Here is a 25,791-nt window from a genome sequence, read left to right on the forward strand (position 1 = left end):
CCAGGAGGTCAAGGCTGCAGTGAGCTGTGGTTGCGTCCAGCCTAGGTGACAGAGCCAGACCCTGTCTCAAAAAAAAAAAAAAAAATTATGGCCTTAGTTTTTCTGAAAATAAACCCTCCAAGATGGGCATCATCTCTGGACTTTCAAGGCCTCCGTCTGGGGGCTGGGGCCCCTGTGACCCCCTGCAGGCGGGCATGTGCCCCATGTACCATCTGCCCATTGTAGTCATGGCCCTGGGCCTTGGGCTTTGCTCAGCACCTCAAGCCCAACCTGGGTCTTTGGGGCTGGACATGTGTAAAGAAACATCTGGTTTATTCACCCCTGTCTTGCCAAGTGGCCTAAATGGTTCTAATGGACCAGGTAATCATGAGAAAATTTTCTGCAGAATCTTTCTCGAATGAGGCTGCTCCATGGGTCTGCCGGTGTATATGAAGCCGTGGGTCTGCTTTGGTTTTTTGTCTGCCCCGACCTTGGCCCCGGGGCCCTTCTGCTCGGTTGCCTCTGGGTAGCCCCCACAGTGGTGCCTGCCTGGACTGGGCTGCTGTCCCAACCTCTGGGGAAGCCTTGTAAGAGAAGTGTGGGAGTCACCGCAGTGCCCACCACACACTGGGACTCCACTCTTGCCAAACAAAATTTTTTTTTTTTTTTGAGACAGCAGCTTGCTCTGTCACCTAGGCTGGAGTGCAGTGGTGCAATCTCGGCTCATTACAACCTCCACCTCCCGGGCTCAAGCGATTCTCTCACCTCAGCCTCCACAGTAGCTGGGACCACAGGCACACACCACCATGCCCGGATAATTTTTTGTATTTTTTTTTTTTTTTTTTGAGACGGAGTCTCGCTCTGTAGCCCAGGCTGGAGTGCAGTGGCCGGATCTCAGCTCACTGCAAGCTCCGCCTCCCGGGTTTACGCCATTCTCCGGCCTCAGCCTCCCGAGTAGCTGGGACTACAGGCACCCGCCACCTCGCCCGGCTAGTTTTTTTTTTGTATTTCTTAGTAGAGACGGGGTTTCACCGTGTTAGCCAGGATGGTCTCGATCTCCTGACCTCGTGATCCGCCCGTCTCGGCCTCCCAAAGTGCTGGGATTACAGGCTTGAGCCACCGCGCCCGGCCAATTTTTTGTATTTTTAATAGAGACGGGGTTTCGCCATGTTGGCCAGGTGATCTCGAGTTCCTGGGCTCAAACAATCCAGCCTCCTCGGCCTCCCAAAGTACTGGGATTACAGGCGTGAGCCACCGCACCCAGTCAAACCAATTTTTTCTCTCAAATCAGTTTCTGCCATTTGGATATAAAGTTTCTGATTTCTAGAGAAGCAGAATTTAACACCTAGAAGAGATTCGGGTGGTTCCCACACTTGGCAAAGCAGGCTAAAGGGCACTCCCTCCGGTGGGTTCGCAGCTGAGGTTCAGCTGAGTCCCAACACCCTGCGGTACCAGGACTCCCCACCTGGGCCCGAGGACTGCCTTTGTTTTGGTCGGCATTGAGGTGACAGGTTATTATACAGACTTGATCATCCAGCCTAAAACCAAGGGCCACAAATGTGCCCTCTGGGAGGCTTGGCAATGACTGAAGGAAAGACGCTGCTTCCCCTCAGCTTGGCTCAGGGTCAGGCACGTTGACCCTCCTCACTGCTCCTAGAGCCTGGAGCCCATCCCTAAACTAAGGGCCTTGCAGAAGGAGGTGGGGTGAGACTCACCCTAGGTGCAGAAGCACAGTTCGGGTCCTGGCTAGTCACGATGCTGGCAGCGACATCTCACGGCCTCCGTCAGGCTTGGCTTTGATTCCACGTGGTTGGTTGGTTTGTTTGTTTTTGTTTTGTTTTTGTTTTTTGTTTTGTCTCACTGTGTCGCCCAGCTGGAGTGCAGTGGGGTGATCACGGTTCACCGCAGCATCACCCTCCCAGGCCCAATCAATCCTTTCGCCTCAGCCTCCCAAGTAGCTGGGACAACAAGCACATGCCACCACGCCTGGCTAATTTTTTGTGTTTTTTTTGTAGAGATGGGGTTTTGCCATGTTGCCCAGGTTTTTATTGGCATGGAGGGCGGGGTTATATGCTTATTTGCTAGAACCCGTAAGTATGGGGCGGGTAAAAGATGGACCAGATGAAAAATAAATCGACACAAAAAACCAGTAAGTGGTTGGCATGTTGTGCACACTAGAAAAGTGGCTTTGGATCTTTAACATAGCCTTGTCTTTGAAATTGTAATTCTCACATCCAAGTACTAACCAGGCGCGACCCTGCTTAACTTCTGAGATCAGACAAGAACGGGTGCGTTCAGGGTGGTATGGCAGTAGACTGAAAATATAATTCTCTCTCTTCAGGGTATGGTCAAGATCTTTTCAGGCCGAAAACCCATGTTGTACAGCTTCCAGACATCGCTGCCTCGCCTGCCGGTCCCGGCTGTCAAAGACACTGTGAACAGGGTAGGTGTGGCTTAGGCTTCACACTGAAATGTCAGCCATCTGTGGATTAAGGCTTAGGTCTTAATTATGATGAACTAGGTCACCGTCATTTAACTCGAGTAGCCTTCAGTGGTGTGCCTGGTAGGGTTCTCATAGGAAGTCTTTTTTTTTTTTTTTTTCCAATGCATCACTGCTGCATCTTAGGTGATTTTTTTTTTTTTTTTTTTTTTGAGACGGAGTCTCGCTCTGCCGCCCAGGCTGGAGTGCAGTGGCCGGATCTCAGCTCACTGCAAGCTCCGCCTCCCGGGTTCACGCCATTCTCCTGCCTCAGCCTCCCGAGTAATTGGGACTACAGGCGCCCGCCACCGCGCCCGGCTAGTTTTTTTGTATTTTTTTAGTAGAGACGGGGTTTCACCGTGTTAGCCAGGATGGTCTCGATCTCCTGACCTCGTGATCCGCCCGTCTCGGCCTCCCAAAGTGCTGGGATTACAGGCTTGAGCCACCGCGCCCGGCAGGTGATTTTTTTAAAGTTTTAAGTTTCATAGAGAAGCTGCTTGGTGCATTTTTTAAAGCTTCATTTTATTTTTATTTTTATTTAATTTTATTTTTTTTGCGATGGACTCTCCCTCTGTCATCCAGGCTGGAATGCAATGGTGTAATCTCAGCTCACTGCAACCTCCACCTCCTGGGTTCAAGTGATTCTCCTGCCCCAGCCTCCCAAGTAGCTAGAATTACAGGCACCCGCCACCATGCCCGGCTAATTTTTGTATTTTTAGTAGAGACGGGGTTTTGCCATGTTGGCCAGGCTGGTCTCAAACTCCTGACCTCAAGTGATCCACCCGCCTTGGCCTCCCAAAGTTCTGGGATTACAGGCGTGAGCCACTGCGCCCGGCCAGTTTTTGCTATTTTACATAATTGCTAAATACAACATTGTATGAAATGATTGCAGTCACTCCCCATTCTTCCCTCCCCCCATCTAGTAACTTCTATTCTACTTTCTGTCTCTGTGGATTTGCCAATCTGAGGGACCTCATATAAGTGGCATCATATCATATTTGTCCTTCTGTGACTAGCTTCTCTCACTCAGCATAATGTCTTCAAGGTTCATCCACATAGCAGCCTGTGTCAGAATTTCCTTCTTTCTTACGGCTGAATAGTATTCCATTGTACGGCTAGACCATATTTTATTTATCCATTCATCTGTTGCTGGGTGGTGAATGTTTTTGATCTGATTGGTGAGGGTCCTCCAGCTGAGGGTGGGGTGATCATCAGCCTCCAGCTGGTCTGAAGACAGTTGCTTCTTGACACCCCCGGCCCCTAGGGGCAAGGCACTACCTAGAAAGCCTGTCATTTCATCCTCAAAACTACTCATTTCTTTTTCTTTTTTTTTGAGACAGGGTCTTGCTCTGTTGCCCAGGCTAGAGTGCAGTGGTGCAATCTTGGCTCACTGCAGCCTTGACCTCCTGGGCTCAGATGATCCTCCCGCTTCAGCCTCCTGAGTAGCTGGGACTACAAGTGCGTGCCACCACACATGGCAATTTTTTTTTTTTTTTGAGATAGAGTCTTACTCTGTCACCCAGGCGGGAGTGCAGTGGTGTGATCCTGGCTCACTGCAAGCTCCGCCTCCTGGGTTCACGCCATTCTCCTGCCTCAGCCTCCTGAGTAGCTGGGACTACAGGTGCCCACCACCACACTGGGCTAATTTTTTTGCATTTTTAGTAGAGACGGGGTTTCACCATGTTAGCCAGGATGGTCTCGATCTCCTGACCTTGTGATCCCCCTGCCTTGGCCTCCCAAAGTGCTGGGATTACAGGCATGAGCCACCATGCCTGGCCCTATTTTTTTTTTTTTTTTTTTTTTTTTTTCTTGTGGAGAGGGAATTTCACTATCTTGTCCAGGCTGGCGTTGAACTCCTGGGCTCAAGTGATCTACCTGCTTTGGTCTTTTTTTTTTTTTTCTTTAATTGAACAAAAGGGGAGGGAGCAGTTCCATTTCTTTCTTTTTGAAAAAATTATGGTAAAATGTGCACAACATGAATTGTACTGTTTTAACCATTTTCAAGTGTACGGTTCAGGGGCACTAAGTACATTTATAGTGTCACGCAGCCCTCACTGCTGTCTCATTCCAGGACCTTTCATCACCCAGAAGCTCATAGCCACTAAGCAGTCACTCCCTGTCCTTCTACTTCCCTCTCCCAGCCCCTCGGAACCACTAATCTCCTGTTTGTCTCTATGGATTTGCCTGTTCTGGACATTTCACATAAATGGAATCATGTGGCCTTTTGTGACTGGCATGTCATTAAGGTTCACCTGTGTTGTAGCGTGGATGAACTTCATCCCTTTTTGTGACTGAATAATATTCCGTTGTATGGAAGGACCACAGTGTATTGACCTGTTCACCCGCCTTTGGGGACATAGCCAGGAGCGGAATTGCTGGGTCGTGGGAATTCCGTGGTAACTCGTTGAGGAACTACCAGACCCTCACGCAGCTCCACCATTTTGCATTCTAACCAGCAGTGCATGGGTGCTTTCGTTTTTGCACATCCTGGGACCCCATTTTAAAAACTATAATAAGCAGAAACTTCTCGGGGTAAGGGTTTGAATCCAGGATTGGTTACTGAGTCCCTGAGGGTTTGAATCCAGCCTTGGTTATTGAGTCCCTGTTAGCCTTGGTAAGTTTCTTCCCATCTCTGCTCTTTTTGTTGTTGTTGTTGTTTTTGTTTTTGCTCTGTCACCCAGGTTAGGGTGCAGTGGTGTGATCTCAGCTCACTGCAGCCTCCATCTCCCAGGTTCAAACAATTCTCCTGCCTCAGTCACCCGAGTAGCTGGAATTACAGGTGTATGCCACCACGCCTCGCTTATTTTTGTATGTTTAGTAGAGACAGGATTTCACTATGTTGGCCAGGCTGGTCTCAAAACTCCTGACCTCAAGTGATACGCCCACCTCGGCCTCCGAGAGTACTGGAATTACAGGTGCAAGCCACCGTGGCTGACCTACCCCATCTCTCCTCTTCTGTACCCACACTTGCGAATCAGGGCTGACAACAGCCCCTGTTCCACTGGCAGGGTGGGGTGAGGGTGAGATGCTTGACTTTCAGTGACCTCTGTCTGTGTTGCGTAGCTCAGGGTTCCACTTCAGCTCATTCAGGGCATGATTTTCTGTCTCATTCACGGGCATTTTACTTTGAATAAGCCTCAATATGCTTGACAACTGTTCCACGCCCTTTCTGTGGGAGACAGAGTCTCACTCTCTTGCCCGGGCTGGAATGCAGTGACACTGTCCTAGCTCACTGCAGCCTTGAATTCCTGGCCCAAGTGATCCTCCTGCCTTAGCCTCCCAAGTAGTTGGGGCCACAGGTGTGCACCACTATGCCTGCAAATATTTTTTTGTAGAGATGGGGTCTTGCCATGTTGCCCAGACTGGTCTTGAACTCCTGGGCTCAAACAGTCCTCCTGATTCAGCCTCCCAAAGTGCTGGGGTTACAGTCATGAGCCACCGTACCTGGCCACAGCTGGCCCTTGTAAGGGAGTGGGGTCTTACTTTCCAATGTACAGGGAGGGACCCTAGAGAGATTACTGTTTCACCAAGACTTTGGTTTTTACAGCAGACAACTTGTTGGATTAAAATATTTCATGGCAAATTGTGGGGTTAGCAACAGTTTTTACTTTTTGTTGCTGTTGTTGGGGGAGACAGCGTCTCGCCCAGGCTGGAATGCAGTGATGTGATCATGGCTCACTGCAGCTTTGAACTCCTAGGCCCAAGTGATCCTCCCACCTCAGCCTTCCAAGTAGCTGGGACCACAGACATGTGCCGCCACGCCCAGCTAATTTTTGTATTTTTTTTTTTTTTGCAGAGACGGGGTCTCACTCTGTTGCCCAGGCTGGTCTTGAACTGGTCAAGATTGCTTGGGCTCAAGCACTCTTCACATGTCAGCTTCTCAAAGTGCTGGGATTACAGGTGTAAGCTACCGCACCTGACCAGTGTCACTTTCTGTAAGAGCTTGCTTAGGTGTGTAGCAGAAGCTTTTGAGTGTCTTTTTAAACAATTGCTCTCTGTGTTTCCATCTCTGAGCATTTGTTCAACCAAAGTAGCACATGTAAAAGGATGAGGTGGGGTGGGGGCTGAAAACCCTGAACCTGAGGCCCTGGCCTTGGCCTGGTTCTGAGACCTATTCCAGCCCCTCCTTCCCATCCTGCTGCCTGAGCACCTGCCCAGCCCCAGCACCTAGCTCTCAGCATGACTCTGCCCCATCTCGTAGTCACCATCACAGGTCATCAAAGCTTAAGTCAGAACAGCTCTTTTATTAAGGGCCAAATAATACATAAGAGACATTCTTGAAATTTCCTTGTTAACTTTTCTTGTCAATTCTAGAATTTATTTTAAATTCTAAAAATTTAATGGTGGCTTTCTGGTGATGCAGGATTTGGGACACTTTTAAAACTAATAAAGGAAGAAAAAGTTTAATTGTTAAATTATTGTTACTCTATGACACCATTTAGCATTGAAGGGAGTTAACCTGTCTAAGGACTGCTAAGACCAACTTGGGGGAAGAGTCTAAACTTTTTTTTTTTGAGATAGGGTCTCACCCTGTTTCCCAGGCTGAGGTGCAGTGGCATGATCATGGCTCACTGCAGCCTCGACCTTCTGGGCTCAAGTGATCCTCCCACCTCAACCCCTCACATATCTGGGACCACAGACATGCACCACCATGCCCAGCTAATTTTTGTCTTGTTTTTTGTAGAGATGGGGTTTCACCATATTGCCTAGGCTGGTCTTGAACTCCTGAGCTCAAGCAATCCACTGGCCTTGACCTCCCAAAATGCTGGGATTACAAGCATGAGCCACCATGCCCAGCCTAAAACCTCTTCAATGTGTTAGAACTTTTCTTAAGGCACAGGTGAGGCAACCATAGGCTTTGATTAATGTGTTTTAACTTGGGTGATTTTTTTTTCCCCGATAATCCCAGTATCTAGAGTCGGTGAGGCCTCTTATGAAGGAAGAAGACTTCAAACGGATGACGGCACTTGCTCAAGACTTTGCTGTCAGTCTTGGACCAAGACTACAGTGGTATTTGAAGTTAAAATCCTGGTGGGCTACAAATTACGTAAGTCTGTATACACAGTTTTTCTTGATGAAATTTTTCTGTATGAAGATGCTAATTCTGAGGGACAGGGATAACAGGGCTGAAACGACAGCTGTGATTAGCCAAAATCACACCTTAGGAAGTTCCAGCTATGGTTTACCTGCATGCAGCATGGGGTGTGTGTATTAGGACTGACGTGTAGTTACAGTGACAGTTTCTTGGTTTTTGGATTTTTTGTAGAGACAGGGTCTCACTATGTTGACCAGGCTGGTCTCAAACTCCTGGGCTCAAGTGATCTTCCCACCTTGGCCTCCCAAAGTGCTGGGATCACAGGCATGAGCCACCACACCCAGCCTACAGTGACAGTTTTACCCCGAGTGCAGGTGCATCATCGCAATGCTGTGTTTTGCACACAGGAGCCCTCTCCCTCTCCCTCTTCCCCGGGGATTCCTCTTGTGAGCTGTTTCTCCTGCAGCAGTGCCATGCTGCCCCGGACTCCTGCTCCTATCCTCCTCTTTAGTTTATTTTTATTCCAAGGCATCCTTCCCGAGCTCGCTGGTGGATGCAGGGATGGTGTGGGATGCTTGCTGGGATTGAGTGTGGCTCAGTGGTCCCAGGAGCATCTCCTCCAACCAAGTGTCTTAGCTGGCGCCCTGTATGTGGGGAGCTGGCTGGGCTTCCATGTGCTGGGAGGGTGAGAGCAGGCCTCTGGCAGACGAAGCAAGGGAGGGAGTGTAGCTTTGAGGAACAACTAACACGGAAGAGGAGGTGTCCCAAGTGACCCTGACAGAACCAGCAGGTGGTGCAGAAGTCACATCGTGGGTGGATGGGCAGTGCCTGGAGGAGTCTCTCGAGCCTCAGGGGGCCGGGCATGTTCGCTGGCTGCACGGGTGTGCTGGACTGGTAAACGTCAGCCCTCTGCACAGCTCTCTGCACACGAGACCATTGCATGGCCACTGTTCTGTAGTTACGTGTGTTTCAGCACAAAGCTGAAAAGGAAGCCATCTCTGGGTCCAGCAGGCTGTGAAGGGACAGCAGCTGTGAGGTGGCTGGGGGGCACTGCCCCGGGTAGCTTCAGGATGCATGTGCCAGGGAACAGGGACCACACCTGTGGGACGCCGGGTTAGTGCCACGGACTAGACTGAGGCGGTGGCTTCTTCAGGGAGACCTGGGAAGCAGGAAGACGAGAAGCAGTCTGTGGAGCAATTTTACATAACATTGGTTTTTGTTGTTGTTGTTTTCTTTTGTTTTCTTTTTGAGATGGAGCCTCGCCCTGTCGCCCAGGCTGGAGTGCAGTGGTGCGATCCCCTCTCACTGCAAACTCCGCCTCCCAGGTTCAAGTGATTCTCCTGCCTCAGCCTCCTGAGTAGCTGGGATTACAGGCGCCCGCCACCATGCCCAGCTAATTTTTGTATTTTTAGTAGAGATGGAGTTTCATCATGTTGGCCAGGCAGGTTCGGAACTCCTCACCTCAAGTGATCAGCCCGCCTCAGTCTCCCAAAATGCTGGGATTACAGGCGTGAGCCACTGCGCCTGGCCTTTGTTTCTGTTTTCTTTTATTTGAGAAAAGGTCTTGCTCTGTTGCCCAGGCTGGAATACAGTGGCACAATCATAGCTCACTGTTGCCTCGAACCCCTGGGGTCAAGTGACCCTCCTGCCTTAGCCTCCCAAGTAGCTGAGACTCCATGCGTGAGCCACCACACCTGGCTAATTTCTTACATTTTTTTTGGAGAGATGGAACCTTGCAATGTTGCCCAGGCTGGCTTCAAACTCCTGGCATCAAGCGATCCTCCTGTCTTGGCCTCCCAAAGTGCTGAGATTACAGGTGTGAGCCACCATGCCCAGCCCACAGTACTGGTTTTTAGATCATGTTAGCAGTCAAACATTTATGATTTACTTTCCATCTGGTCTTTTAAACATTTTTAAAATTTTTATTTTATTTATTATTTTTATTTTTAATGTAGAGCTAGAGCCTTGCTATGTTATCTAGCCTGGCCTCGAACTCCTCGTTTCAAGCAATCCTCCCACTTCGGCTTTTTTATTCCCTTTTGAACCATCTACAGACTGAAGGTGATGTACCTTCTTTCTGCTCATCTCAACTTAAAAAGAACACTTTTCGTTTCCCACGGTGTCGCATTCCGTCTGGTTAGGACTGCGTTCCCTGTTCTGGAATGGCCCCCGTTAGATGACAAAATGTCTGCCAAAAGCACTGCCTGCCCTTCCCCGTGGCTCTGGGCTGCTGCCAGGGAGCCTGCCTGGCCCCTGCTGAGCCTGCGGGTTTGTCTGGTGTTTGCGCCCACTAGGTGAGCGACTGGTGGGAGGAGTACATCTACCTCCGAGGACGAGGGCCGCTCATGGTGAACAGCAACTACTATGCCATGGTGAGTGCCCCCGCCCGGGCTGCTGTCTGACGAGGACGGTGGGGCGGCGGGTCTGTCCACAGAGGTGGCGTCTTCACAGGCCTGTGGACGGCCTGGGAAAGCTCTGGGGACTGGCTCATGCTCCTCTCTGTCCTGCTTCCAGGCTGGAGAACCCTGTGAGTACCCTTCAGTATTAGCCTAGTAGCCCAGGGTGCTCTGCTACTGCAGGGGGATTTGGGCTGCAAAAATAAGTTTCTGGCAAACAGGAATTCCTCACTGTGCTATACCTGTCCTGCTGTTTTTTTGTTTTGTTTTGTTTTGAGATGGAGCTTTGCTCTTGTCCACCAGGCTGGAGTGCAATGGCACGATCTTGGCTCACTGCAGCCTCCGCCTCCCAGGTTCAAGTGATTCTCCTGCCTCAGCCTCCCAAGTAGCTGGGATTACAGGTGCCCACCAACATGCCCGGCTAATTTTTGTATTTTTAGTAGAAACGGGGTTTCACCATGTTAGCCAGGCTGGCCTCGAACTCCTGACCTCACGTGATCCGCCAGCTTCAGCCTCCCTAAGTGCTGGGATTACAGGTGTGAGCCACCGTGCCCAGCCTGTCCTGCTGTTTTTATGACTTAGCACTGGAAGTTAGTGCCACAGCAGCCTTAAGATCCCTGCAGAACCCCTAGAGCTCAGGGACAGTGGGTTGGCCAAGATCCTGCCACCAGTGCACTACACTTCACCCTACTGTTTTCTGAGACGCCAAAGGGGTGTGCATCGATGGTAGTTTCTGGTTTCCTGGGCTTTGTCTTTCAAAGCATGGATGGTTAGAAGGCCCCTCAATTTGGGTTCTCGACCACTGCTTTAATAACTGGCAAATAGAACTCTTCTCTTTCCTTTTCCTTCCATTCCTTCACTTCCTTTTATTTTTTTCCCTCATTTATTTTTTATCATTTACTTTTTCTTTTTTTTCCCCTTTTTTTTTTTTGAGATGGAGTCTTGCTCTGTCGCCGAGGCGGGAGTACAGTGGTACAATTCATCTCACTGCAGCCTCTCCCTCCCCAGTTCCAGCGATTCTCCTGCCTCAGCCTCCCGAGTAGCTGGGATTACAGGCACCTGCCACAACGCCTGGCTAATTTTTGTATTTTTAGTAGAAACGGGATTTCGCCATGTTGGGCAGTCTCATCTCAAACTCCTGACCTCAGGTGATCCATGTGGCTCAGCCTCCCAAAGTGCTGGGAATACAGGCATGAGCCACCACACCCGGCCTATCATTTGCTTTTTCTTTCTGTTTTTCTTCGTTTCAAAATTTTCCTTTCTTTTTATCTTAACTTTTTTCCCCCATCTGAAATAATCTCAGACTGAAAGAAAAACCGTCAGTGTAGTCCGTAGAACTTCTTTTCCTGCTCTATTTGGAAGTGAGCTGTTTATCTGATGCCCTTCCCCCCAGGAGACCTGTGTTCATTTCCTACAAACAGAGGCACTTTCTACATCACTGGGGACATGGTGTGGACATAGACTCTTCCAAAATGTAGGTTAGACCTGTGTTCCTTGGCCTTTTCTTCCAATTGTGGAAAATGTAGACATTTGGAACAGGGTCTCAAAATTTAGAAAGCTGCAGGCACAGCTCTATATAAACAATTATTTCAACCTTTCATTGTGTCTCATCCAAAAAACTTCCTGATTGTCTAATTGCTCCCCGACTAATTTTTGCTTTCCTTTCTCTGTGTTATATGAGGGTATTTGGTGCGAATAGTTATCTTTAACAGCCCAAGAGTTTTGGAGGACTTAAGTTCTCATAAAACATTTACAAAGTAAAAGACAGAATGTAGAAAATCAAACTACCATTTATTTTGTAGCATTGCAGATGTAACTGAATACATCTCTGGAAATATTTTGACAGCGTGCAGGATGTGCTGTGATGTATTTAAATTTGCTTATCTTTCCCTATGCAAATTCTCTCCATGTCACCTTTTTCGCTTTTCAGGATCTGCTGTATGTCCTTCCAACTCACATTCAGGCAGCAAGAGCCGGCAACACCGTCCACGCCATCCTGCTTTACAGGCGCAAACTGGACCGGGAGGAAATCAAACCAGTAGGCACACAAATTGCTTTAAAAAAATTCTTTTCAAACAGCTTAACAGAGGTATAATTGACGTATTGCACATGTTTAAAGTATACAGTTTGTGGCCGGGCACAGTGTCTCACGCCTGTAATCCTGGCACTTTGGGAGGCCAAAGCAGGCAGATCATCTGAGGTTAGCAGTTGAAGACCAGCCTGGCCAACACAGTGAAACCCCATCTCTACTAAAAATACAAAAATTAGCTGGGCATGGTGGCACGTGCCTGTAATTCCAGCTACTTGGGAGGCCAATGCAGGAGAATCGCTTGAACCTGGGAAGCAGAGGTTGCAGCAAGCTGAGATTACGCCATTGCACTCCAGCCTGGGTGATAAGAGCGAAACTCCGTCTCAAAAAAAAAAAGAAAAATTAAAAAATAAAGTGGAGAGTTTGATAACTTCTGACGTGTGTATATTGATGCATCTGAGAAACCATCATCACTGCAGTCAGGATGGTGAATACATCAGTCAACCCAAAACCCCTCTGCCCTTTGTCATCTCTCCCTACCACCTGGTCGTGGACCCCGGTCTACTGTCTGTCACTCTAGATTAGTTTGTAATTTTTAAAGCTTTATGTAAGTGGAATCATACAGTATGCACTCTTTTTTTCTAAATTCTAGTTTCTTTCACTGAGCCTAATTATTTTGAGATTTAATTCTACTTGTGTCTCCTAAATGAATATACATCTGTCGTACTTTAGTTCTGTAATCTGCCCTTCAAAGAAGCCCTTGTTGTTTTTGAACTAATACTAGCTGGTGGGTTGCTCGTAAGAAACAAGACTTTTCTTCCTGAAATATTTCTTTGGTTTTAAGTGTCACTTACAAATAATTGATTAGAATGTGTTATTTAGGATTTTACTGTGCAAGAAGTTGCACCCTGGCATGATTTAATGAGTCCCCCAACGAATCATTCCAGGGAGCCATTGGAAAAGAGGAAGTCAAACCAAGCAATTTGCACAGAAAACACATTTAGTATTTCCACGTGGTCTTAACTTGCTGCTTTTCTCTCTCTCTCTCTCTCTCTCTCTTTTTTTTTTTTTTTTTTTTGAGATGGAGTCTCACTGTGTTGCCCAGGCTGGAGTACAGTGGTGTGATCTCGGCTCACTGCAAACTCCGCCTCCCAGGTTCACGCCATTCTCCTGCCTCAGCCTCCCGGGTAGCTGGGACTACAGGCACCTGCCACCAGGCCCAGCTAATTTTTTGTATTATTTAGTAGAGACAGGGTTTCACCGTGTTAGCCAGGATGGTCTCGATCTCCTGACCTCGTGATCTGCCTGTCTCGGCCTCCCAAAGTGCTGGGATTACAGGCGTGAGCCATCGCGCCTGGCTTTTTTTTGTTTTGTTTTGAGATGGAGTCTCACTCTGTCCCCCAGGATGGAGTGCAGTAGCTCGATCTCGGTTCACTGCAACTTCCTCCTCCCGGGCTCAAGCGATTCTCCTGCCTCAGCCTCAGGAGTAGCTGGGACTACAGGCGTGCGCCACCATGCCTTGCTAAGTTTTGTATTTTTAGTAAAGACGGGATATCTCTGCCTTAGTCAGGCTGGTCTCAAAGTCCCAACCTCAGGTGATCCGCCCGCCTCAGCCTCCCAAAGTGCTGGGATTACAGGCGTGAGCCACCGCGCCCGGCCAACTTGCTGTTTTTCTTCTGTGGGATTTTCTTCTGTGGGATTCTTCTGTTGGTTTGAAATGTATTTTTGTTACAGATTCGTCTTTTGGGATCCACGATTCCACTCTGCTCCGCTCAGTGGGAGCGAATGTTTAACACTTCCCGGATCCCAGGAGAGGAGACAGGTGAGTGAAGCTTCTTCGGGGATCCCTGGGGAATCGGCACTTTCCATCCCTGTGCTCAGAATCAGGAAGTGTCAAAGGGGCCAAATTGATTTTTGCTGACCCTTCCTGAGACTGTAGGCTGGTGAGCATTCCTTCTGCTGAATTTCCTTTGTCTTTCTTAGGCCTGGACACTGTTGTTGACTGATTTCCAGATTTTAATTTCTCTCTGGTTGAAGACTGCCGACTGTCTTATAGAGTGTTTGATTGATTGATTGATTTTGAGATGAGGTCGGTCTCTGCCACCCAGGCTGGAGTGCAGTGACATGATCACGGCTCACTTCAGCCTCCACGTCCTGAGCTCAAGGAATCCTTCCATCTTAGCCTCCCCAGTAGCTGGGACCACAGGCACATGCATCATGCCTGGCTAATTTTTGCATTTTTTATAGAGATGAGGTTTTGCCGTGTTGCCCAGGCTGGTCTCAAACTCCTGGACTCATGCCCAGCTGAGTGTTTTTTCCTGAGTCTGAATTCCTCAGGGGCATTTTGCTCCGGCTCACAGGCAGGGTTTGTGGTGGAACGCATACTGGGTCGTGCTCGAGAAGGTCGATTTGTGTTCCAGACACTCCTGTATCAGCTGCCTGACCTGGGCAGAGTGGCCACATAAGCCACCATCCAAAGCAGGATATCCTTGAGAATGACAGGAAAGGGAGAACAGGCACCATGGGGACCATCCAGGCTCGGCACGGGCCCAGGCTGTGCCGTCCATGGCCTCCATTTCCCCCATTTCCCCAGGTGCCTGTGAATGGGGAACTACCCAGAGACACTTGATGAGCTAGAGCCCAAGACCACCATGGCAGGCCTGTATGATGGGCAGGCCTCAGGGCTGCTTGGGAAGCTGGCTGGAAAGGGCCAGAGCTGACCTGGAGCTTTGAGTGTCTTGTTGCAGCCCAGTCCTTCTAGACCAAGCCCTAGTTAGTACTATGCACTGTGGTGGTCGTTGGGGAGCCTTTGCTGTAGCCTTGCACAAAAGCTGGTCTCTGGGCTTTCCTAAGCAGATTCTCCCCTTGCCTCTGATCCTGCCTTCAGAGGTTCTCTAAAAACCCATCCTGGCCAGGTGCAGTGGCTCACACCTGTAATCCCAGCACTTTGGGAGGCCGAGGTAGGTGGATCACCTGAGGTCAGGAGTTCAAGACCAGCCTGACCCACTAGACGATCTGCCTTGATCAGCTGTCACTGTGCGTCCCCACTGAGCAGTGCTTAAGAGGACTTGATACATATTCGTGGAGTGAATGTACTTCATCACATTTCTGTGATGTTGAAGCTTACTGAGGATCTTAAATTACTCTGTTTTAGTAGTTTTTACGGAATGGCTTGGTTTCATAATTTTCCACTTCCTTTCTCAGAACATTTCTCAGGTTCTCAGAAACAATTCTCAGAATGTTTCTCAGAATAGTTTCTAAGTTGCCCTATTGTCATTAATTAATAAAAAGTTACTACACTAATCCACTGCCTACTTTATATGAGCTTTATGGATATCATCTCTTAATTCTTGCACAGCGCACATGGAGAACATATGATCTCCATTTTACAGAGAGGCTTAGGGAGGGCTGGGCAATTTCTTTTTTTTTAATGATAATATTCCATTTTGCTAAGCATGCTTTTTTTTCCCCCTGAGACGGAGTCTCACTCTGTTACCCAGGCTGGAGTGCAGTGGCGTGATCTCGGCTCACTGCAACCTCCACCTCCTGGGTTCAAGCGATTCTCCTGCCTCAGCCTCCCGAGTAGCTGGGACTACAGGCGCATGCCACCACACCTGGCTAATTTTTGTATTTTTAGTAGAGGCGAGGTTTCACCATGTTGACCAGGCTGGTCTCGAACTCCTGACCTCATATGATCCTCTCACCTCACCCAAAGTGCTGGGATTACAGGCGTGAGCCACCTCTCCCAGCCTCCCACTGCGCCTGGCCTCAGGTAATTTGTTTGAGGTCATAATCTAATGAGTGACCAAGCTGAGCTCAGAAGTCAGGCCTATCCGATCCAGAGCTTTAACTCCATGCTGTCCTTAATCATTTAAAACGTCTTGAGGAATAGGCTCCTGAGGCTGCCTGGAGGGATGCAGAGCAGGGACTCCCATGGCCTTTAAAGAGTCAGGGTACGGTCGTCTCAGCACGCGGTGAACTTGGGACTCTTGGTTTTGTGTCTCCAACCTGCGGCCGGCTCAGACACCATCCAGCACATGAGAGACAGCAAGCACATCGTCGTGTACCATCGAGGGCGCTACTTCAAGGTCTGGCTCTACCACGACGGGCGGCTGCTGAAGCCCCGGGAGATAGAGCAGCAGATGCAGAGGATCCTGGACAACACCTCGGAGCCTCAGCCTGGGGAGGCCAGGCTGGCAGCCCTCACCGCAGGAGACAGGTGCGTGGCCCAGGTCCCTCGTCCTGTTTTGAGGGGTGGTGGAGGCGCTCCTCCTCACCGGGGCCCATCCCCGTCAGGGCCTGTGGGAACACTGGTACAGGGCTCCCCACCTCAGCTCTGTTTTGCTCTGGGGTCTCCCCGCTCGGTGGGTCTCAAGAGCAGTGGGGACATGGTGGGGAGTCCCTGACCACTCCTGTGTGTGTCAGGCAAATGTGTGTGGAAACACTCCAGAGTCCAGGATGGGGAGAAATGAGGACTAGAATTAGGCTTGTTTTCTTTTTTTTTTTTTTTTTTTTTTTTTTTTTTTTTTGAGAGGGAGTCTCACTCTGTTGCCTAGGCTGGAGTGCAGCGGTGCTATCTCAGCTTACAGCAACCAGCAACCTCCGCCTCCCAGGTTCAAGCGGTTCTCCTGCCTCAGCCCCCCTGAGTAGCTGGGAGTGCACCACCACGCCCGGCTGATTTTTATATTTTTAGTAGAGACAGGGTTTCACCATGTTGGCCAGGCTGGTCTCAAACTCCTGATCTCAAGTGATGCATCCACCTTGGCCTCCCAAAGTGCTGGGATTACAGGCATGAGCCACATGCCTGGCCAGAATTAGCCTTTCTTACGGTGCTGTGGGCATAGTTATTAATTTAGGAAACAGAACAAATTGAAACCAACGCCCCTGTGTTAGTTACATTTCCTTGCCTCAGTGAAATAGAATCAGGCTGGGCACAGTGGCTCATGCCTATAATTCCAGTGCTTTAGGATACCAAGGCAGGAGAGTCACTTGAGCCTTGGGGTTTGAGACCAGCCTGGGCAACGGAGTGAGACCCCATCTCACAAAAAATTAGCCAGGCTTGGTGGTGCGTGCCTGTAGTCCCAGCTAGTCAGGAGGCTAAGGCAGGAGGATTGCTTGAGCCCAGGAAGTCGAGGCTGCAGTAAGCCATGATCGAGGCACTGCACTCCAGCCTGGGTGACAGAGTGAGACCTTGTCTCAAAAAATAAAACAGAAAGAGAATCAGCCAAGCTTGGTTTTCTCGAGGGTGTGGTGTGTGAGGTATAGTAGGGTTTCTCACCTCAGCGCTGCGCACACTCAGGGCCGGGTACCTCTTTGTAGGGGGCACTGCCCTGTGCAGCGTCAGATGCTGAGCAGCAGCCCCGGCCTCTGCCCACCGGCTGCCAGTAGCAACCTGTGTGACAACCAGAAGTGTCGCAGACATTGCCCAGCATCTGGGGGACACTGTTGTCCCTGGCTGAGAGCTGCCGCATTCCAGCAGTGTGACAACTGCCCTGGGAGTAAGGCAGGAGGGGCAGGTGTCGCGGCCCCTTCTGCAAAGATCAGGAGAGGCTCTGTGCTGCATGCAGGGGCCGCAGGTGGGCTGTGTCTCACAGAGGGTGGGAGCAGACCAGGACGGTGGGTGTCCAGGGGGTGGAGCGGCATGCCCTGGGGCAGCAGAGCAAGCAGGAGCTGTGGAGTGGGCTGGATGGCTGGGCCACGGTGCCAGGCTGGGGAGGGTCCCAGGCACCGAACCATATTGGAGCTTGATTCTGCGACTAGGGGCCACTTCAGGTGGTGTAGGGTGGGGTGGGCCGGGGGGCATACGTAGGTTAATGCAGGAGATTCTTCTGGTTGGGCAGGGAGGAGGGGCCTCGGACACGGGGATACTTTTCGGTGGCCCAAGTAGTGAGGTCCTGAAAGAGGGCCAGGCCCGAGTGCAGGAAAGGGATGGGGGAGGATGTGTGCAGGGAAGCTGGCGTTGTTCGTTGTCCACTGTGGTGCTGACAGGCTGGAAAGAGCGGCAGCAGGAGATGCGTCTCAGGTGAAGATGTGCTCGCCCGGTGGGCTCCTCCGAGAGCCTGGAATCCCCAGCGGAGGAGACGTGGGGAGCCTGAGCAGGCGCTGTGGGGCCTGGGCTCCCTGTGGGTCTGTAGGTGCCTCAATCCTGATGCCCCCTCTGGATAGGACCAGACCAGCATCTTACCCATGGGAGTCCTTCACAAGAAGGGCTCCATACATGCCGGCCACCATCACCGTCACCTTTGTCCCCCTGGCAGGGTGTGCACTGGGGCCTGACGTGTTTCTAGGCTTATTGGCCCTGTGGGCCGCCGTATCCAAGCACTCGTAGAGAGAAGACGGTGGGGAGAGAGCCAGATGGCCCCGATCTGGAAGGGTGGGCAGTGGCAGAGGGCCCTGGAGGAGCTGGAGTGAGAGGGACCCAGGAGCATTCAAGGAAGCCCAGCTGGTGGGGTCTTCCAAGAAGGAAGTGGGCATCACATCAGTTCTGTGTATTCCAAATAAGACGGGCACAGAGACCTTGTGGAGGGATCACATGGGCATCTGTGGCATGCACTTGGGGGCTGATGACCTGGGTTCCAACTCTGCCTCAAAATAGCTGTGACCTAATCTTTCCGTGCTTCAGTTTTCTCATCTGAAAAATGGGTACAGTAGCATTGAGAAGATCAGTGAGTTGGTACACAGAAAAGGTTTGGAGCAGAGCCTGGCATGAGGGACACACTCTTACGCATTTACCGTGACCTGGGCTGCCGGAACTTACCTAGGGTGGTTCCTGTGGAGGGGAGGGAGGGCGTGTCGGGGAGCATGGGCGTGTCGGGGAGCATGGGCGTGTCAGGGAGCATGGGGCATGGTGATCTGGGTCTGCTGCTTCCTGGCGGCTTTGCCCACAGGGCCAGCCTGCAATCTGGCCGTTCATTTAGCCAGCATTTATTGAACAAAAATTACCCACTGCTCCCTGTGCTGTGGTCTGGAGACCAGGAGAAGGTGAGAATCTTTCCAACAAACAGTCTCAGATGGGGAACATCGTCAAAATGGAGTTTTCCTTCGAGAAATTCTGAAACACTGCAAAGGTTTGATTGTGTCATTTCAAACATCATGTGCCAGGAGACATCGCTCCATGGCTGCAGGTCCGGCTGCCTTTAATCATATTTCATCTTCACTGCAGAGTTCCCTGGGCCAGGTGTCGCCAGGCCTATTTTGGACGGGGGAAAAATAAACAGTCTCTTGATGCCGTGGAGAAGGCAGCGTTCTTTGTGACGTTAGATGAAACTGAACAAGGATACAGAACGGAAGACCCAGATACATCGATGGACAGCTACGCCAAGTCTCTACTACATGGCCAATGTTATGACAGGTACCGTCCTTACTTTCTGAGAGATGAGAGTTTGCCCGTGAGCTTGGAAGAAATACCCTATGTGCCTGACACTCACCCCTAAGTATCTATAATGCTAAGGAAGAAGATGGCATAAAAATATAACCTTCAGTTTTATTTTATTTATTTATTTTTGAAATGGAGTCTTGCTCTGTCACCCAGGCTGGAGTGCAGTGGCTTGATCTCAGCTCACTGCAACCTCCACCTCCCGGGTTCAAGCGATTCTCCTCCTTCAGCCTCCCAAGTAGCTGGGATTACAGGCGTGTGCTGCCACACCCAGCTAATTTTTGTATTTTTAGTAGAGACAGGATTTCACCATGTTGGCCAGGCTGGTTATGAACTCCTGATCTCAAGTGATCCACCCACCTCAGCCTCTCTAAAGTGCTGGGATTACAGACATGAGCCACTGCGCCTGGCCAACCTTCAGTTTTCTTCCCTCCGCCAAAACTGTCACACACACAGCTTAAGCTGCAAATCTGAGATTCCCTCCTCTGTGCATGACTACCTTTGTTTGGAGATGCTCATGAGATGCAGGGCTGCCAGGTCCCTGGACTCAGGCAGGGGATAGTGGCAAACAGGGCTGGGCACAGGGTTAGGCCAGGGTGTTGGCACGTGGCTATCTCAAGTCCTCTTTTCCTTATCTGTAAAGTGTTGACCAGCCCCCTGCAGGGTGGGGCCAAGGATTGGCTAATGAAGGGGTCTCGTGCCCACGGGAAGAGCCTCCCACCTCTCCCAGTTGCCTTGCGATAATAACAGGTCCTGACTTCAGGCTCCCAGGATATAAGCGCTCATCTTTGTGTCTGGGACAGGGAAGAAATGAGGGATTCAGTGTCCCATCTGTACTTTTGTCCTCACTCCAGAGACCGAGGAGCCGCTCCCTGTTAGAGGGGCAAATGCAAAGTAAATTAGTCCATCCAGGATGAAGCAGAGAGGTGCAGTGTCTCCTCATTTTTGCCTCGTTGAACACTTAAGTTCCACGTATGTGTGTTTCACATAGGTGGTTTGACAAGTCGTTCACGTTTGTTGTCTTCAAAAACGGGAAGATAGGCATCAACGCGGAGCACTCCTGGGCAGACGCGCCGATCATGGCCCACCTTTGGGAGGTGAGTTTTCGCACTTTTCACTTGAATGTAGAAGTTGCTTTTGAAAATCCAAACCTGGCCAGGCGCGGTGGCTCACGCCTGTAATCCCAGCACTTTGGGAGGCCGAGGCGGGCGGATCACGAGGTCAGGAGAATGAGACCATCCTGGCTAACACGGTGAAACCCCATCTCTACTAAAAATACAAAAATCACTGGGCGTGGTGGCGGGCGCCTGTAGTCCCAGCTACTCAGGAGGCTGAGGCAGGAGAATGGTGTGAACCCGGGAGACAGAGGTTGCAGTGAGCCGAGATTGCACCACTGCGCTCCAGCCTGGGCGAAAGAGCGAGACTCCGTCTCAAAAAAAAAAAAAAAAAAAAAAAATTAGTAGTAAACTTGTGAAGACATCATAATGTATGACCTTCTTATTTCTTTAAACTTCTGTGAATGTTTTGAATCTTGACTTTTTTTTTTTTTTTTGAGATGGAGTCTTGCTCTGTCACCCAGGCTGGAGTCGGGACCATAGGCAGCTGGATCACACAGGGTACATTTATCAAGTAGAGAAATCTACTGGATATTTACAGATCAGGCTTGTTTTTTAAAGTTCTCCAGATGAGGATAAAGGGATTTTGTCTTAGACCAGGGTGGCCACATAGAAGTAGTGGTGTTTAGCTGTTAGCGTCCAGCAGACAGGACGGCCTGACTCCAGGGGCCCCCGGCTGGGGGCTCATGTGATCCAGACACAGATGAGGACTGACCTAGTCTTGTGTGTAGGCCCAGTGCAATCCCTTAAAGACAGATCTAGTCAAACTTGAGTCTGTCCTTGTTCTGTTTTTGTTTTTTATTTTTTGAGACAGGGTCTTGCTTTGCTGCCCAGGCTGGAGAGCAGGGGCGCAATCTCAGCTCACTGCAACCTCCAACTCCTGGGTTCAAGTGATTTTCCCAACTCAGCCTTCCGAGTAGCTGGGACCACAGGTGTGCGCCACCACGCCCAGCTAATTTTTGTATTTTTTGTAGAGACGGAGTTTTGCCACATTGCCCAGGCTGATCTCGAACTCCTGGCTTCAAACAATCTGCCTGCCTTGGCCTTCCAAAGTGCTGGGATTACAAACATGAGCCACCGCACCCGGTCTTGCTCTTGATTTATTTCTGATGTTTCTGTGTCAGGCTCTCCTGGAGCTCTGACCCAGAGCAGGTGGAACTTGATCAAGTCTGTTCCTTCACTGGCTCAGGTCAGCCTGGATTGTGACCCTCACATATTAGCGGCACCTTCCACGCGCCCTGCCCCCTCGCCAGCCGACAGTTACCCCGACCTTGTGGTGGTGTTTTTACCTCCCTCACTAGAATGTAAGCTTCCTGAGCACAGGGATTCCTCTTTTTAAAAAACCTAATTTTTTTAGTTGAGGTATGAGTCACATACCTTAAAATCTACCCTTTGAAAGTGTACAATTCAGTGGTTTTTAATGTATTCACAAAGTGCTTGTGCAACAGTCACTACTTAGCCTCCTGAGTAGCTGGGATTACAGGCGTGCATCACCATACCCACCTAATTTTTGTATTTTTGGTAGAGGCGGGGTTTCCCCTTTTTGGCCAGGTTGGTCTTGAACTCCTGACCTAAAGTGATCTGCCTGCGTTGGCCTCCCAAAGCGCTGGGATTACAGTCGTGAGCCATGGAGCCCAGCCTAATTTTGTAATATTTGCATCACCTCCAAAAGAAACTCCTCGTTCCTTTCTCCCACAGGTCCCCGATAACTACTAATCTGCTTTCTGTCTGTATGTATGTGCCTATTTTGGACATCTTATATCGATGTCCATACAATATGTGCTCTTCTATGTCTGGCTTCTTTTTTCTTTTCTTGTGCTTTCTTTCTTTTTTAGAGACAGGGTCTTGCTCTGTCGCCCAGGCTGGAGTGCAGTGGCACAGTCATGGTTCACTGAAACCATGACCTCCTGGGCTCAAGTGATCTTCCCACCTCAGCCTCCTCAGTAACTGGGGCTACAGCCATGTGCCACCACACCTGGCTAATTTTTTAAATTTTTTGTAGAGATAAGATCTCACTATGTTTCCCAGCTGGTCTGGAACCCCTGGCCTCCAGCAATCCTCCCACCTTGGCCTCCCAAAGTGCTGGGATTACATAAGTGAGGCACCTCGCCTGCCTGCTTCTTTTCACCCAGCATAATGTTTTCAAGGTTCGTCACATTGTAACACGTACCTGGGCTTCATTCCTTTCTAGGGCTGGATAATATCCCATTGTATGGATTGACCACACTTAGTTTATCTCTTCATCAGTTGATGGGCATTTGTGTTCTTGCCACTCTTCGGCTATTATGAATAATGCTGCTATGAACATTCTGTACAAATTTTTGTGTGAACATCTATTTTCATTTCATTTCACTGAGTATATACCTAGGAGTGGAATTGCTGGGTCATACAGGTATATTTCACTTTTTAAGAAAGGACAAGAATTCCTGTCTGTTTTGTTCACAAAACACAGTTCTTGTCTGCACTGTCACCAGTGCTTGGATGCCACTGGTGCTACAGTGGTTCCAACCCAGAGTAGGTGCCCAGTAAATACTGTTGAATAAATTGGCTTAAGTTTACTTGTCAGTGAAAGGAGAGTGTCACAAACTTAAGCAAGCCATTAGCCCTCATCTGTCCTCTTTGTCACATCTGACATGGAGATCAGATCCACCTCATTAAGTGCTGAGAATACTGGAAGTGTTAACAGCCATGGTTCAAACTTTGTAACATCTCTGTTCATGCTAGAGATTAATATGTTTTATGTACCACTGTTAGTTTTAATAATTTTGTTCTATTTTTGACAGTACGTCATGTCCACTGACAGCCTCCAGTTGGGCTATGCAGAGGATGGGCACTGCAAAGGCGACACCAATCCGAACATTCCGTACCCCACCAGGCTGCAGTGGGACATCCCCGGGGAAGTAAGTCTGCATCATCCAACCATTGTTACTTACCTGGGATGGGAAACACATTTGAAGTCTTACAGATGAATTTTCCAACTGTAGTTCCTGCCTGATCATGAGCTCAGTTGAAGACCACTGAGGCTGAAAGTTGTTTGCTCAGGGAGTTTCGTGAGGTCTGCCGGGCTGTCACAGCTCCTGTTGCTCGGAAGCCTCGGTAAATATTTCTTCTTCTGTTTGAAGCTTCTGGCTAAGATTGTCAGTGTGACTTCCAGGTCAAACTTAACTAGACATCTACAGAATGCTCATAATCAAAAACTAAAAGCCAAAATCATATAGGTTAGAGCTGAAAGCCTCTAAATTGCTAATTTATAATTCTCAATGTTTAATTCATTTTGGCACCTCTTAAACATAATCAGAGGCAGCCCACTCACGGGAGCCCTTTTGGGAAGGAATTTTAGGGTTGCAAATACCAAATCCTAGTTCACTTACTCCAAAGAAAAATTCCCTGGAGTCCAAGATATCATTTTCTATTTTTTTTTTCTTCTTTGACATACAGTCTCGCACTGTCACCCAGGCTGGAGTGCAGTGGTGCAATCTCAGCTCACTGCAACCTCCACCTCCCAGGTTCAAACGATTCTTCTGCCTCAGCCTCCCAAGTAGCTACGATTACAGGCACCCGCCACCAAGCCCAGCTAATTTTTGTATTTTTAATGGAGACGGGGTTTCATCATGTTGGCCAGGCTGGTCTTGAACTCCTTACCTGATCCTCCTGCCTCAGCCTCCCAAAGTGCTGGGATTACAGGCGTGAGCCACTGCACCCAGCCCACCATTTTCTTTTTAAATTAATTAATTTATTTATTTGAGACAGAGTCAAGGTCTGTTATTCAGGCTGGAGTGCAGTGGTGTGGTCACAGCTCACTGCAGCCTCAAGTTCCCCAGGTCCAGCAATCTTCCCACCTCAACCTCCCGAGTACCTGGGACCACAGGTGCATGCCACAACGCCCAGCTAATTTTTGTATTTTTGGTAGAGACAGGGTTTCACCATGTTGCCCAGGCTGGTCTCAGACTCCTGAGCTCAAGCAAGCTACCCGTCTGTCCTCCCAAAGTGTTGGGATTACAGGCCTGAGCCACAGCACCTGGGTTAGAAATAATTTTCCACATAGTGAAGTACTGTATCTAGTGCTGTGGTCTTACCCCATTGCTTCTGCTTGCCCTGTGGCTGCAGGGCTGGTGTGGGTTCAAAAGAGAGCTGTAACCTCTGCGGAGCACTTGGGCTTAGAGTCCTGGTATCTCACCAAGTCACCACGTTTTTAAAAATTTCTTTTAACAGACTATTTTTTAGAACAGTTTGGGTTCACAGCAAAACTGAGTTCCCATACACCCCTCTCCCCACACTTACACAGCGTCCCCAACTATCCACATCCCCAACAGAGTGATGCATTTGTTACAACTGACACACCTGCACCAACCAAGGTCCATGGTGGATTTACTGTTGGTGTCGTACGTTGTCTGGGTTTTGACACATGGACAATGCCCTGTGTCTGCCATTACAGTGTCATACAGAATTGTTTCACTGCCCTAAACATCTTTGGTGCTTCGCCTATGTATTCTTCCTTCCTACTAGCTAGCCCCTGGCAACCATGAATCATATTCACTGTCCCCATAGTTTTACCTTTTCCAGAATGTCACATACAGTAGCTCCCCCCATTAGCTGAGGTTTCACCTTCTGAGATTTCAAATCCAAGTTCCGAAAATATTAAACAGAAAATTCCAGAAGTAAACAACTCATCAGTTTCAAGTTGCATGCTATTCTGAGTAGTGAGAGGTGGCAACGTGCTAGCAGCCCTCGCTCTCAGCCTCCTTAGCTTCGGTGTTCACTCTGACTGCGCTTGAGGAGCCCTTCAGCCCGCCACGGCACTGTGGGAGTCCCTCTCTGGGCTGGCTGAGGCTGGAGCTGCCTCCCTCTGCTTGCGGGGAGGTGTGGAGCGAGAGGCGTGGGCGGGAACCGGGGCTGTGTGCGGCGCTCGCGGGCCAGTGTGAGTGCCGGCGGGCGCGGGCTCAGTGGACCCCGCACTTGGAGACGGCCGGCTCTGCCGGCCCAGGGCAGTAAAGGGCTTAGCACCAGGGCCAGCAGCTGTGGAGGTTGCGCTGGGTCCCCCAGCATACCGGCCCGGCGGCGCTGCGCTCAAATTCTGGCTGGGCCTTAAGCCGCCTCCCCGCCGGGCAGAGCTCCAGACCTGCAGCCTGCCATGTCTGAGCTCCCCCGCGCCCCCCTGCGGCGCCGCCCCCTGCTCCGTGGTGCCCAGTCCCATCAATAGCCCAAGGGCTGAGGAGTGCAGGTGCGAATCAGGACTGGCGGGGAGCTCCGCCTGCAGCCCCTGTGCAGGATCCACTAGGTGAAGCCAGCTGGCCTCCCGAGCCGGATGCGGACTTGGAGGACTTTTATACCTAGCCAGAGGATTGTATATGCACCAATCAGCACTCTGTATCTAGCTAATCTG

The 25,791-nt window shown here is 49.9% G+C and overlaps 2 protein-coding genes across 3 annotated transcripts in view; one reads left to right on the top strand and one right to left on the bottom strand.

Annotated features, from left to right (window-relative positions):
• IGHMBP2 (immunoglobulin mu DNA binding protein 2) overlaps positions 1–25,791 on the bottom strand; it is a 556,281-nt gene that overhangs the window by 130,009 nt on the left and 400,481 nt on the right. The gene's annotated exons all lie outside the window — the stretch shown is intronic.
• CPT1A (carnitine palmitoyltransferase 1A) overlaps positions 1–25,791 on the top strand; it is an 81,521-nt gene that overhangs the window by 35,680 nt on the left and 20,050 nt on the right. For both annotated transcript variants that reach the window (XM_050758179.1, XM_050758180.1), the window contains exons 5-13: positions 2,321–2,422; positions 7,368–7,505; positions 9,788–9,865; positions 11,820–11,927; positions 13,653–13,740; positions 15,942–16,137; positions 19,081–19,269; positions 20,285–20,390; positions 23,192–23,308. In XM_050758179.1, coding sequence (XP_050614136.1) covers positions 2,321–2,422; positions 7,368–7,505; positions 9,788–9,865; positions 11,820–11,927; positions 13,653–13,740; positions 15,942–16,137; positions 19,081–19,269; positions 20,285–20,390; positions 23,192–23,308 — 1,122 coding nt within the window. The remainder of the gene's footprint in view (positions 1–2,320; positions 2,423–7,367; positions 7,506–9,787; positions 9,866–11,819; positions 11,928–13,652; positions 13,741–15,941; positions 16,138–19,080; positions 19,270–20,284; positions 20,391–23,191; positions 23,309–25,791) is intronic.

Source organism: Macaca thibetana, chromosome 14, assembly GCF_024542745.1.
Source record: "Macaca thibetana thibetana isolate TM-01 chromosome 14, ASM2454274v1, whole genome shotgun sequence".
NCBI lineage: Eukaryota > Metazoa > Chordata > Mammalia > Primates > Cercopithecidae > Macaca > Macaca thibetana.